The sequence below is a fragment of the Pteropus alecto genome, unplaced genomic scaffold (genome assembly GCF_000325575.1).
Source record: "Pteropus alecto unplaced genomic scaffold, ASM32557v1 scaffold20, whole genome shotgun sequence".
Taxonomy (NCBI): Eukaryota; Metazoa; Chordata; class Mammalia; order Chiroptera; family Pteropodidae; genus Pteropus; species Pteropus alecto.
In genome coordinates, this window is record NW_006436298.1 from 19072890 (window position 1) to 19087053 (window position 14164).

A 14164-nucleotide genomic window follows, 5' to 3' on the forward strand; every position below is an offset into this window, starting at 1 on the left:
GAAGATTTTTGAAAACCAGAATAAACAGCTAAAAAGTATCAGAAGTGGCAAGGGGATAGGTTAGGGGACACTTAGTTTTTCATACACCACTTTTAGTACTTTTTTGTCTAACATTTTAGAAAAGTCAATCTAGATTTTAATAGTTTTCATCTACAATGAACCCACCACTCTAGAAAAAAGTTCATTACGCCCTGGAGTTTAACAGATCTTAAATTACAAATTCGCAGTATAAAAGTACTTATGTTTGTTTTACTAACCTTTTCAATCTCATGCACTATTATTTCCACATCCCATGAATTAAAATATAATGAATGTTAATGATGATTAATAATAAACCACCTGTTAGAAATGTTTCCCATGCTTGTTAAATACTATTACAAAATGTTAAGATTTCAATATAATCTAGTCCATCACTGGCAAAGATCCGATATTACACCCAGAATAGAACAAGTATTTAGTCTGTTTTATACAGAAGTAAACAGGCAGCTTTTCTAACCAGAGTTATATTCTCCCCACAAAGGCACTGGGTATTTTCCAGCAATACCCAGTGCCTACCAATTTGTTCCTGGTCAAGTTGAGTTAAGCATAGATTTGCTGAACCAATTCAAGTCTATTTTGGGACTCTATTTCGTACAATCATCATCATGTTTCAACTCAAAACTCAACTGTTGTTCTACCAAACTTTTAGAGCAACATGTATTTTTTTCCATTTATATATAATAAGCCCAAATAGTAGTACATGGTAGTAGACTAAACAAAAATCTCCTAAGACAGACTTTTGTTAGCATCAGAAATATCAGAATATAAATCTGGCTTCCTGAGAGAAAGAACTAACCACACTTATGGTATCCTATCCTATTTGGAGTTCCTCGCTGACAATTGTAATAACCTTATTTTGAGATCACTTATAGAGACCTTCTTTCTGTACTAGGTAAGACAGTAATAAAATTTCTTATTGAGCTACTTATTAAATTTCTCTAATATCTCTACAACAAATTGTTTGGAATAAACAAAATCCTTTTATGCTCTAATCCCATAAATATGCTTATTAACAATTTATTCACATAGAGAAACTATGCCTAAAATACTAGAGTTTTCAAAATAAAATTTTTCTAAATTATTTCCTTTAAATCTGTTCTTTCTTCATAAATTGTCCACGATTTTCAAGTAAATGAGATATTTTCCCCTTCTATACATAAATACAATCTGTTAATGTAAATCAACATTATACCAAAATAAGCCTTCTATTATTTACAGATATGTATAACAAAAAACCCTTACTAGGAAAAATCATGACATTTATTTATTTATGACTTAGTGAAAATAATGGTCAAGTACCCTAACCAGGGGTAAACTAGTCCCCCTACCTTTATCCTGCTATTATTTTCATGGATAATTCTGTAAGTTAAGACTCATAAAGATTATAGTAATAGTCATACTTCGTATGCAAAACTACTGATGCAAGTAGTCATTTTTTTTTAATAATTTTTTTTCCCTTGTTAACCCCTCAGTCCTAGCTAAATGGACCACCTACTTTAAGTGCTAACTTATTTTGCTTTATATTACAAAATCTCAACCCAATGTTAGGGGTAGGATAAATTTTTTCCTGCTACATGGCTAATTTTTTTAAAGTTTTATTTTAATATCAACAGTTTTTGTAATTGGAATTTGGCCATAATTTATAGACACAGATATAAAAATTACAATAGGAAAGAAAAATCATGGATAGGTTGAAAGATTTACTCAGTAAGACATATTTATATATTATTATATTGTATATAGGGAGAACTGATATACTTATCTTCAAGCTTGAGATAAAAGCTTTCAAATGATCAACAGGCTGAATTTTTAGTTCTAAAATGGCAAACATCTCAGACCTAGGATAACAAGTTAAATAAAATATACTTATCAAGGCACTAATATGTTCCAACTTAGTTTGTATTTACATTGCTTTAAAAACCTAACTCTTATATTCAAAAATGTCTCCTATACTCTAACATTTAAAAACTATTTGAAGATATTTTATCAATGCTTTTTTGAGAAAAAAATAGAATGAGATCATATTCCAAGAAATATTTTGTTGCCAATATACAAATCTAACGAATAGTATCCTAAGAAATAAACAGAGGTTTTCTGAAGTTTCTCAAAATTTCACAAAATTTATGATTAAGTACTTTTAATGTAAATTAAGTTCTTCTACTTTAAGATTATGTTCTTGTTTTTGCTTCCAACTAACAATAAAAAATGTTTTTTTCAATTCAAATGGTTAAACCTCCCACATTTATTTTTCCATAAGAAAAGGCAACCAAAATGCCCAAAATGCCCAAAATGCATTATGCTGTGCTTTCTCACTGCAAAAGAACCTGAAACTCTACCAAGAACCTGCTACGCTGTCGTATGTATGCTGAAACTAACAATAAAACACATTAATTCTTATGACCCAGTAAATTGAATCCTTTTAAAAATAATCTGATCTTGTCTTCCAATGTCAAAAAAAAGATAATTTTTAACTGAAATATTTTTTATATTTTCTTCAAGATGAAAGTTTAATTCATATATCTTAGTTAAAAAAACAAAAACAAAAACAGAACTTAAAATTCTCTCAGCTATAGATAAAAAACTATTTATACACATGTGAAACCCACCCCACAAAGTTTATAGCCAGCCAGCCTCAACTACCCAGACTATGGAAGGAAGTAACAGCCAAAGATTTTTAAAAGCATAAAACACAGACTTTATTTAAAAATAAAAGCAAGCAGGCAAGCGAACAACTATTAACCAACCTCCTGGATTAAAATAAAGCAAAACAACAAAAGGGTAGCCTCAAAAGAAAAATGACCACTTCCAAGCTTAAACAAAAAAAGTTATACTTAATTATAAATTAATAAACAGAAATATAATCCTATTTCCCAAGTTAAGTTCCCTATATAATGCTAGGTTTCTGACCTGAAAGGTGAATAATTTGGCAGCAATAATGTCACAGAAGATATCTAAAAGTTTATAAAAGGAACAAGCTTTGACACATGCTATGTAAAATTTTCAAGACAAAACAAGCACCTCGGCTCAGAGTCAACAGCTTTGACTCTGTTTCTTTCTCACTAGGAGACCTGACATATTATGCAGTTCATTACAGGGTTTAGTGTTTTATTTTCCTTATTAATCTAAAGCAGAATATTTTTGTAAAGTAAGAGTACAGTAATTTAGAATATTTTAAGAAATTAGAAAAGGTGACAAGTTGCACTAGTTTGCTGTAGTTGTCTATTTCTAACAGCAAATACAGTATTTAAGTTATAGACTTTAATTTACAAATCTACATATGGAACTGAATATTTAACACAGAAAACCTTAGAATTTATTTCAATTTAAATCACTCACGGCTTTTTGTTTTGTATAATATTTGCTTGTCTGGAGACCAAGGCGAATTAAAATTTTAAAACACAGTCTTAAAAACATACATAATAGGGTTTTGTACCTGAAACCATCCACATTGTAAACTACAAGCGCTATGGAAATGTGACTAATGTTCCAGTCCTTTAACCAAATATAATAGGACTACTGAGCAGCTTTATCACTTTGTAGAATGGCTTTCTTCTCACTCAAATTCATGTAATTGACTCAATATTACTCTATGATACAGCTTATTCATAAGAATAGGTTCTTTTTCTAAAAAAAATAAAACTGATTGTAGAGTATGTTAATTTTTTAAAGTTTTACTTCCACCAAAGGATTTGTTGTTTTTCAAGCACCACTTTTACCCCGTTCACTTATCCTTTTCTCCTAATGAAAAAAAAAATGCTTCATATTATAATATCAGGAGATATCATTTCTCCAATGACTTGATGATTTCATGGACCATCATACCAAAAAGAAGAAGAAGAAAAAAAAGGCAATTACTACTACAACCGCTCCATCCTCATTGTAAGGCTTTCTTTACCCTTTATCATACTCATACCATTAAACTTGGCATAAATGGAATTGGAACACAAAGACTTGGTCAAATAGATTAGAGAGTATTAGTTTGGGTTTAGGAGTAAGATTGGAAGCAGGTGTGATGGCTGAGATGCATGTACAACTCAGCTGACGCAGAAAGCAGAGCTGATGACATGAGATGGCTGTTTTATGTTCCAATATTCAAGATTTTAGTGTCACACACTTTAAAAACTCTTTCTCACGCTTTTAAAACTTTCAAGACTCTGTAAAAATTATAATTGTTTTCCTACATAAGTATGTCAAACAAAATTGATGGGGGGAAAACACGGAAATAAAATATTTTCTTCTTTACTTTTAAGTGAACCAATTATTTAAGTTATATGTGTCTAATTTGGGGACCACTTTAACAAAGGACATTTCATCAATAACAACTGCAGAGAATCTCTGAATCAACTGATGTATGTGTGACTCTGCAATTAAGTGGAGCTATTGTCCTATGTAATCAATGGAGACATGTGTTTGACTAATAAGTAGGCACATACAATAAGAAAATAAAGAGAAGCCAGACAGAGGTCACTGCAGCTATACTCTGTTCATAGGGTATGAAAGGCATACCAGATATGTTACAACTAAGATAAGACTATAAACAGACTCCTCCTTGGTGTTAATCTGGATATCTGGCATTTAATTCTGGTTTCCTGCATGACATTGAAGGCAGTAGGTCATTTTCTCACATGTACAAGTTCGAAGGAAAATCACATACCCAAGAATAGACATGATTCTACTTTCCTTGTTCCTCCCAACCCCTTTGTAGAGGGTCAAAGTTGGCAGGAAATAGCTAAGATTCTAAAATAAAGTCCATCAGCACTTTCTGTCTTCTCTGGGATGGAGAGAGAGCCAGCTACTAGATTCCCGCAGAGATGCTATTGTTTGGTGCCTTTCACAAGCGTACTACTTAAAACTAAGCAGACCTAGTTCAGTGCTAAAGACTGTGTGGGACCTTTGCTCTCACATTATGAGGCATTACTGAGTGAAATGAAAGATGAAATTTATTCAAACAAACAATAAATGGAGTAGCTATTAAAAAGTACATTTTTTTAATTTTTCTGGTATTAAAGGTTGTATATACATTAAATAAACCTGGGTATTGAGAATGTGAGTATTCATAAATACCATACTATTTTAATACATCTATAAATCATGAAGAAATGAAGCAAAAAGAATATTCCATAATAAACAATATTTCAGAGAACATGAAAAAGTACCACAACATATAAGTGCCTAGTGCTAATTATCAAGTAAAAATAATTTTAGTGTATTTCATATGACTTGATGTCTAGAGATGGGTCTTTATTCTGACTAAATGATATTTTTCATATATTTAAAACTATAGAATTAAACATTAATATTTTAAATGCTTGAATTTAACTTGCTCTTGAAATTAGTACAACAATGGATATCTGGGGATGTTTCTCAACTGACACACATAATCACTATTTCTGCCCCATACAATATACACTTTGTGAAGATGTTGACTCTTAAGGCTTTGTTCTGGTTCTTTTGGTCTAAATTATACCTAAGTCAATTCAAAAGAGTCCGTAGAGAGATAGCACAGTGATGATGAATGTCAAATCATCATCACTTATAGCTTTAAAACCAGTTTAGCAGTCTCTGGACAAATATAAAAGATGTAAGACATGCATTTACTCTGCTAACTCCTAAAATCTGACTAATAAACCATATAGGAAGGAAAGTAAAAACCTTCAAAAAATAAAGAATAGGAAAAGAGATGACGATAGAAAAAGAGACTTCAACAAAATTTGGAAAACAGTAAGTAGATGGACCAGCAATAACTGATTTAGATTTCAGCTTTCTCTGCTACACTGGGGCTACAAGGGGAGAAACCTAGTAAGACGACAATTAATTCATAATATGCACTGGAAGTAAGGAATTTGAGACAACAGATACCCTCGAGGCAGGGCTGCAGAATGGATGAAAACAGAATGACTGACTGAATGTTTGCATTAGTAGTAATTAGACTTCCCAGATCTTCTGTCTTACCTAATTATATAGTTTAGGTGATGGCCTTTCCCCAACTGTAGCAGAACTCAGAAGAATTAGTGTTAAACCAGAGAAGATTGGGCTTGGGAGTATCAGGCAAATCTAAGGGCAACAATGAAGAGCTAAAAACAAGGGGTGGGGGGGGGAAGAATAGGACTTAGACATGCATTTAAATTAACGCCTGCATACTGAGTGCTGAGTCTCAGAACCTTCTTTCCCAATCAGCTCCCACAACACTGGCTGTCACACTTAATACACCACAGATGAGAAAATGAACAATTCTTCTTTGGAGAAAATGAAAGGTCAAAAACCTGCAGACACTGATATTTACAAGTTCCTCCACGAATGCTGGCAGGTTTCCACTCACCATTCATGAAAAAGCCCACCAATCAATAAGTTCCAGCCACTCGTACAAAATTTCCATTTTTTTCAGTCTTCCTTCTTGAATATAAACAGATACTCAAAAATCAGAAGACACTTGAGAACCTTTTTTTTAACGTTAACAGTGATTAAAGCAAAAAGGGGGGAAGGGGAATCAAACAATGCAAGTTTTAAATTAAACTTAAAGGATATTAATATCTTTAAAAATAAAAAGATATTATATACCCATGACACAAGAATGCCATCAAAATGGAACATAAAAAAAAAAAGTCTTAAAAATTAAAAAATAACAGTTGATACAAAAATTTCAACAGAAAGGTTAAAAACATTAAGAGAAAAATCAAGAATATAGTATAAAATAAATGGGAAAAGGGAGATAAGTTAAAATCATTCAAAGAAATCAAACATCTCACTGAGTTTCTGAAAAAGACAAAAAACAGAATCTTACCAAAAGGCAATATAAAACCTGTGAATAAAAACAGATTGAGCACTTCAGCTTACTTTTGCCTTCTCCCGAATCCATACCAAAATGACGGTAAAGGAATTTGTTTTTAAGTAAATAAATACAATGAATGAAAATAGAGGAAAAGCAATTAAATTTTAAAAGCTAGAAAGCAGGCAGATAAGTGGTAGATGACTAATAGAATAAGGAAGCTCAATTGGAAAGCCCAGATACAATCTGATTTTATTCCAGAACTCCCAGAAAGAATAAGGAACTGGTCAGATACCACATAATTCTCTACATTGGATAAAAGTGTGAATGTTTGTTAGCAGTGATGGGAGGTATTAGGAAAAAGGCACTACTAAAAATAAGTACTTTAAAAAGTAACCAGTTAAAACTCTCCCCACCTCAAAGAAGTCTGATGATTTATGCTTTGGGGAGGATAGAAAAGATGATCCCTAGCCTATCCAGTGATTCAGCAACCTGTCTTACCATGTGCGCCAGTTTTCAATTCAGCCTTTTAGTGCCTCACACTCAAATATGAACAGGCAAATATCACCAGATCTAAGAACAGTCTTTAACATGAAAGACAGCTACCAAACCAAGCAAAATCAACTCAGAGTAAAACAATATTTGGCAGAAAGGAAAACTTCAGAAACTCAGAATCACAAATAGACACAAGATAACGTAATCCAAAAAAATAAAAAAAGGATTCCATAAAGGTGGGGGGGTAGAGAGGAAAAGACAGAAAAAGAGCTCTTAAAAATTAAAAATTATAGCAGAAATTAAAAACGAAAATAACTAAAGGATTGGGAAGGCTGAGAGAATCTCTTTGAAAATTAAAAAGTACAAAAATATAAACATAAACATCTATATGAGAGAAAGATTATGACAGTCTTAGGGAATCAGTCTAGGAGATTTGCTGCCTGAACACTAAGCTTTATAGAAACAGAGAAAATGGAGAAAAGGAAATCACATACAAAGCAATTTAATAAAATTTCCGGAAGTCAAGACCGTAAATATCCAGACTGGCGAAGTCCCAGCATAATGGATGAAAACATATCCTTGACAAGGCATATCACAATAAATATTAACACACTAGGTGACTTAAGATGGGAAAGATTCAACAAAGGAAAAATATAGGACATGCAAAAAGAATCAGAAATTAGAATGGCAAGTGGAATTCTTAACGAGCAAGAATGGAACTTCAAAATAAGATAATGCCTTCAAAGTTTTTAAGAGAATGATTTTAAAACTGTAATTACATTCTCAAAGGGTTAATCAATCAGGTAGATAAAAAATACTTTCAGGTCACAAAAACCGCAAGGTAACAAAAAAAATATACTTCCCATGCAATGTTTCTGAAGATAATACTGGGGATAATGTTCCACCAAAATGAGAAAGTAAACCAAGTAAGAGGCAGACATTCAATGCAAGAATCAAGAGTGCCAATTCAAGAAATGCAAAAAGAATACTTGAGAAGTGACTGGTTCTTCCAGGGAGATAGCTATGCATCAGTTGGGAAGGTTAACCAATTCAGACTAGGGTTCCAGAGAACTGTCTCCAAGATGATGAAATTGACATACTACTTGATGCTTCTGAACATTCTGAGAGATTTATACACTCAAAAGACTTGGAGGCTGAATAAAATGGACAAAGAAAACAATGCAAATAAAAAACTAAGACAAGTTTTCATCTGTAAATAGTGTTTACATAGTCATAGCATAAACACTGAAAATTCTTTAAAATGACATTACTATACTTGGAAGATGAGCTGAATAAAATGATCAGTGGTTGGTGACAACCTGGGCAGATGTGCTATGTATGGCCTCATTTCCACAGTGAAATGACAATAGTTAAAGCCTAAAACTGAAATTCAACAGTGGTCTTGTATACATATGGAAATATAGATGTAAACATTATACAGAAAGGAGCTGGGGGAAGTTGCCTCAGGAGAGGTAATAGAGAAAAGAATATTTAATTTTAATAAAAATAAGAAGAAAAAATATTGCCCATTAGTACAGAAAATGAATTTCTAGATTTAAAAGTTAAACCTAGAACTTAACACAATTAATGATGAAACTTCAGAATACCAAAAGGATAAAGAGAAAAAGCTTCTACATAGAGGGTGTGTATAAGGAGGCGGGGGCAGTGGGAAGGGCGGCATATGTCAAGAGAAAGAGGGCATCCAATTTTTCAAGAGTTTTCAAATCCCTGAGGAAAAATTATTTTTTTCTTACAATTTGTGCCTAGCCAAACTATCCAGTGAGTATGGGGGGAAATAAAGATAATTTCAGGCATGCAAGATTTCAAGAAAATAGTACTGCTCTAAGGACACCATAGAAGAATGCATTCTGATAAAAGAAGACAAAACCAAGGAAGGAGATGATGTGATCCAAAAAGAGGCACAGAGAATTCATAGGAAGACAGTGAAGAAAATCCCAGGGTTGATAGCTATGTAGGAAGTTTAGAGAACTGAGGGCTCTAGGAGGATATTTTCATGGGGGGAAAAAAAATAGAAATGATATATCTGAACTACTGAGGTTTAGAAATCTGTAGAAGAGCTTAGCTTCTAAAACCCAAGAATAAAAAATTGTTCAAGGAAGGTAAAAGGACATTATAAATCTTAGCTATAAATATTTTCATAGGCACAACTAAAACCAACTTACTTTTTTAATAAAAAAAAAAGTTGTCTCCTTACTTTTCTGAAAGAATAGAAGGGGAGAAAAAGGAAGAAAGGTGACTAATATACACAATTAAAGAAATACCATTATTACATGAAATTTAAACATATGGAAGAAAATCCTAAAAGAGGTAAAAGTGGCTCCTGTGACATGAGACTTGGAAAAGGCAAAGCAGGGAATTGGCATCTTTCTCTGTATTTCAGTTTTTAAACTATTTACCTCTACTTTGAAATTTTTTTTCAATTAAATAAAGAGGATTTCAACAAAGAAAAATTCTCTAATGATCTAAAATCTTTTAAAAATCACAAATGAGAGCTAATGGTGTTAGCTGAAAAAACAAAATCATAAAATAATGTTAATGATGTTTTGAAGGATACATTGCAAAAGACAAAACAAGCAGGCACCAGACTAAGCTGATATTCATTTCCTGTGTGGGCTTCATCAAATTGTAGTAGACTTCAGTTACTAGATACACAACTGTAGCAGCCACTGTAAAATCCACCAGCCACTGGTATTCTGGAAAGTAATGCAATGCTGAAAAAGAAAGGTTAAAATAAAAAAAAGGTTTTACTTTCAAAAACAGCTAAGAAAGGTTTATCTATAATTAACTCTAAACATGCTAGACTTTATTTTATTTGGTGATCTGCAACATAAGAATTACAAATATGAGAATCTAAAAATGCAGGAAATAGATCAAGAATGTTGGCATCCAAAACTAAATTTTAATACCCCTTAAATAATTAAAATAAACCTGAAATGATTACCAAAAATTATTTAAACTGTTCTTAAAAATATGATTGCAAAATGAGTTGGTATTTTCTTAGCTGATTAGCTATTTTTAATGAAAATTATAAATCAAGTTTTTAAGAATCTGAGCTTTGATACTTTAGAATACAACTTATGATAGACTACTACAGACTTACTCATATTCATTTCTGTGAAGAAGCTAAACTTTATGTTACAGTTATAAACTACACTACTGGAGGGTTAGTAATTTTGAGTTACTGCAGATTAAAATAATAAATAAGTATACATTTTATTCCTTCTTCTGGTCCTGTAAGAAAAGCTGATGAAATGTTTGTCAATTTTTCTATAAAACCACACCTTTTCAACAAATTATTTCATCCTTAAAGGGTTTACATTAAAATTAGTATTCTCTGAAAATAAATATGATTCCATCTCCCTTTTCATCTCAGATATTCTAGTTTACTTCTGCCAGAATGTAGTCCAAAATATTAACATCATTTTGTAGAAGGCCTCCTAAAAATGTGGAAATAAATCAAGTACATAAACATCAATTTCTACGTTCTCTCTGGCATATAATAAAAAGATCTATGTTGCTTTGGAAAAATTTTAGTTGTAAAATGTAATACCTGAGTACACTTTAAAGCCACGCATTTTTAGAAAAAGTATTTTTAAAATACCACTCAAAGAAAGACATTTAAAATATCAAAACAAACTAACCAAACTTAATCTCTATGAGGTAATAGCAAAAATTCTAAATCCTTTTGTGATTGGTTAAATTTATTTGCTTCAAGTTAATTTAACATTCTTAATTTGTTTCAAGTTATTTAACTTTTTGGTAATTGACCTAATAGCTTCTGAACATCAGTATGAAAAATTTACCCTAAAGTGGTTGCAGGATTCCCACCCTTCAGTTACCTCTCTTCTCCTCTAAAATTCTCCATGCCTGCCCATACTCACACAAGCTTCTTCTAGGGAACTTAATAGCAAACAGCAAAGAGACATTCAAATGTTATGTTAAGAGGTTCTTAAAATAGTTAATACAAACTGAGATATCATTTTAAGATATTCAGATATCAATAATATATGCATTCAAATTATGCATGTTCAATCCAAGTATTATATTATTCTTTTTGTATTCAATAATATAATTATGTATCTTCCTTTTTGTATTCAATAATATAATTATGTATCTTCCTTTTCACAGACTATTAGAATCAAAAGAAAAGTTAAGAGTTTACCAAGCCCAGTAGTTCAGGCAGAAAACTCTACTTTGACTTAAACGCATACACAACAGGCATTCACAAATAAATACGTCATTATAAAATTAATAAAACAGCTTTCTGTTATTCTGATGAACTGAAATGCTCTTGATGTTATGTGGCCAGTTGTTAAACCAGTATCATTTGCAATTAGTTCTCAAAATTATACAATTGAAACAAAACATGGAATAAACTTTGTGCTGAAGCCAGATTACCCCAAATTTCAAGTTTTTAAATTCAATAAAATAGCCTAGTTCTCATTGACTATTGCTAACTCATTCGTTGTATAACCCTGGTCAAGTTATTTAACTCCTCTATCTAATGAGTTTTAAAAAAAACCCTAAAAACTTGATAATAGTTATATATCTTATAGAATTGTGAGGATGAGTTAACACAAGTAAAGCACTTATAACACTATCTGATACATATGGAATTTTAAGTTCTTATTAAAGTTGATTAGATGAAAACTATTCAATAAACATTAGTAAAAAATCTACTAGCAATCATGGGAAATGTACATATATTCTTTGTTTTATAGATGTCTGTGAACATTTTATTCAAGTTAAGCACATATAGGATAGTAAAACGAATGTAACAACTAATCAAAAAGTGCTTTTAAATGTTTTAAATTTTGCATGAAAAAGTAAAAAAGAAAAACATTTGAAATAATCAGTCTTAATAGTCTTAATGATATCAGACAATTGACTTAAATTGTCTGATATCATTAAAAAGAATGTATATTTTGCTGCTTTGGGGTTGACCCTATTTCAGTTAAATCACACCATCCAGAAAAACCTTACTAGAGTCATCTAGCATCTCATATATATTACTTTGTGATTCATAGTGGCTTCAGTATACTTGAAAGTTGATTCTACATCTACAAATATTTTATGTGTATATATGGAAAGGGTGTCCTAGAACCTTAAAAAGAAACAAGAAAAAGCTCAAATAAACAATCTAATCTTATAATTAAAAGAACTAGAAAAAGAACGGCAAACAAAGCCCAAAATGAATAAAAGAAAAGAATAAAGATCAGAGTGGAAATAAATCAAAGAGTCTAGAAAAACAATACAAAAGATTAATGAAATTAAGAGCTGGTTCTTTGAAAGGATAAACAAAATTGACAGATCCTTAGCCAGACTCATCAAGGAAAAAAGAGAGAGGACTCAAATAAATAAAATCAGAAATGAAAGAAGAGAAATAACCATAGACTCCATAGAAATACAATAGATCATAAGAAAATACTACGCCAACAAATTGGACAACCCAGAAGAAATGGACACATTCCTAGAAACATATAATCTCCCAAGACTGATTCAAGAAGAAACAAAAATCTGAACCGACCGATTATCACCAAAAAATAGAATCAGTAATCAGAAACCTCCCAAAAAACAAAAGTACTGGACCAGTTGGCTGCATAGGCGAATTTTACCAAACTTTCAAAGAATTATCACCTATTCTTCTCAAACTATTCCAAAAAATTCAAGAAGAGGGAAGGCTCCCTAATTCCTTTTATGAGGCCACCATTACCTTGATTCCAAAACCAGGCGAAAACATTACAAAATAACAAAAATATAGGCCGATATCTATGAACATCAATGCAAAAATCCTCAACAAAATATTAGCAAACCGAATTCAGCAATACATTAAAAATATCGTACACCATGATCAAGTTGGATTTATTCCTGGGATGCAAGGTTGGTTCAATATCCACAAATCAATTAATGTGATACACCACATTAACAAATCAAAATATAAAAACCATATGATCATATCAAGAGATGCAGAAAAAGCGTTTGACAAAATCCAGCATCCATTTATGATAAAAACTCTCAGCAAAGTGGGAATAGAGGGAACATACCTCAACATAATAAAGGTCATATATGACAAACCTACAGCTAATATCCTACTCAATGTGGAAAAGCTAAAAGCATTTTCCTTAAGATTAGATACAAGACAAGGATGCCCACTTTCACCACTCCTCTTCAACATTGTATTGGAAGTCTTAGCCACAGCAATAAGACAAGAAAGAGAAATAAAAGGCATCCGAACTGAAAAGGTAGAATTAAAATTCTCGTTATTTGCCGATGACATGATACTATATGTAAGAGTACCCTAAAGTTCCCCGCAAAAAACTGTTAGAACTGATCAATGAATTCAGTAAAGTAGCAGAATACTAAATAAATATTCAGAAGTCAGTGGTATTTTCATATACCAATGATGAACTTTCAGAAAGAGAAATTGAGAAAACAATCCCATTTATAATTGCGTTGAAAACTATAAAATACCTGGGAATCAAATTAACCAAGAAGGTAGAAGACCTGTTTTCAGAAAATTATAAGTCATTGAAAAAAGAAATTGAAGAAGATACAAATAAATGGAAGCATATACCTGTTCATGGGTAGGAAGAATCAACATTTTTAAAATGGCCATACTTGCCAAAACAATCTATAGATGCAATGCAATCCCTATCAAAATACCAATGGCATTTTTCGGAGAGCTAGAACAAATAATCCTAAAATTTATATGAAGCCATAAAAATCCCCAAATAGCCATGGCAATCTTGAGAAAGAAGAACAAAGTTGGAGGCATCACACAATCTGATATCAAACAATACTACAAGGCTACAGTAATCAAAACAGCATGGTACTGGCATAAAA

At 31.7% G+C, this 14164-nt stretch overlaps 1 protein-coding gene across 5 annotated transcripts in view; it reads right to left on the minus strand.

The window, feature by feature from the left end:
* Positions 1-14164, minus strand: part of TMEM161B (transmembrane protein 161B) — a 63277-nt gene that overhangs the window by 15883 nt on the left and 33230 nt on the right. For all 5 annotated transcript variants that reach the window (XM_025047748.1, XM_025047747.1, XM_006913205.2 and 2 more), the window contains one exon: positions 9876-10032. Coding sequence is in view for 3 of the 5 variants with exons in the window: in XM_006913205.2 (XP_006913267.1) it covers positions 9876-10032 (157 nt within the window). In the remaining 2 variants the exon portion in view is untranslated. The remainder of the gene's footprint in view (positions 1-9875; positions 10033-14164) is intronic.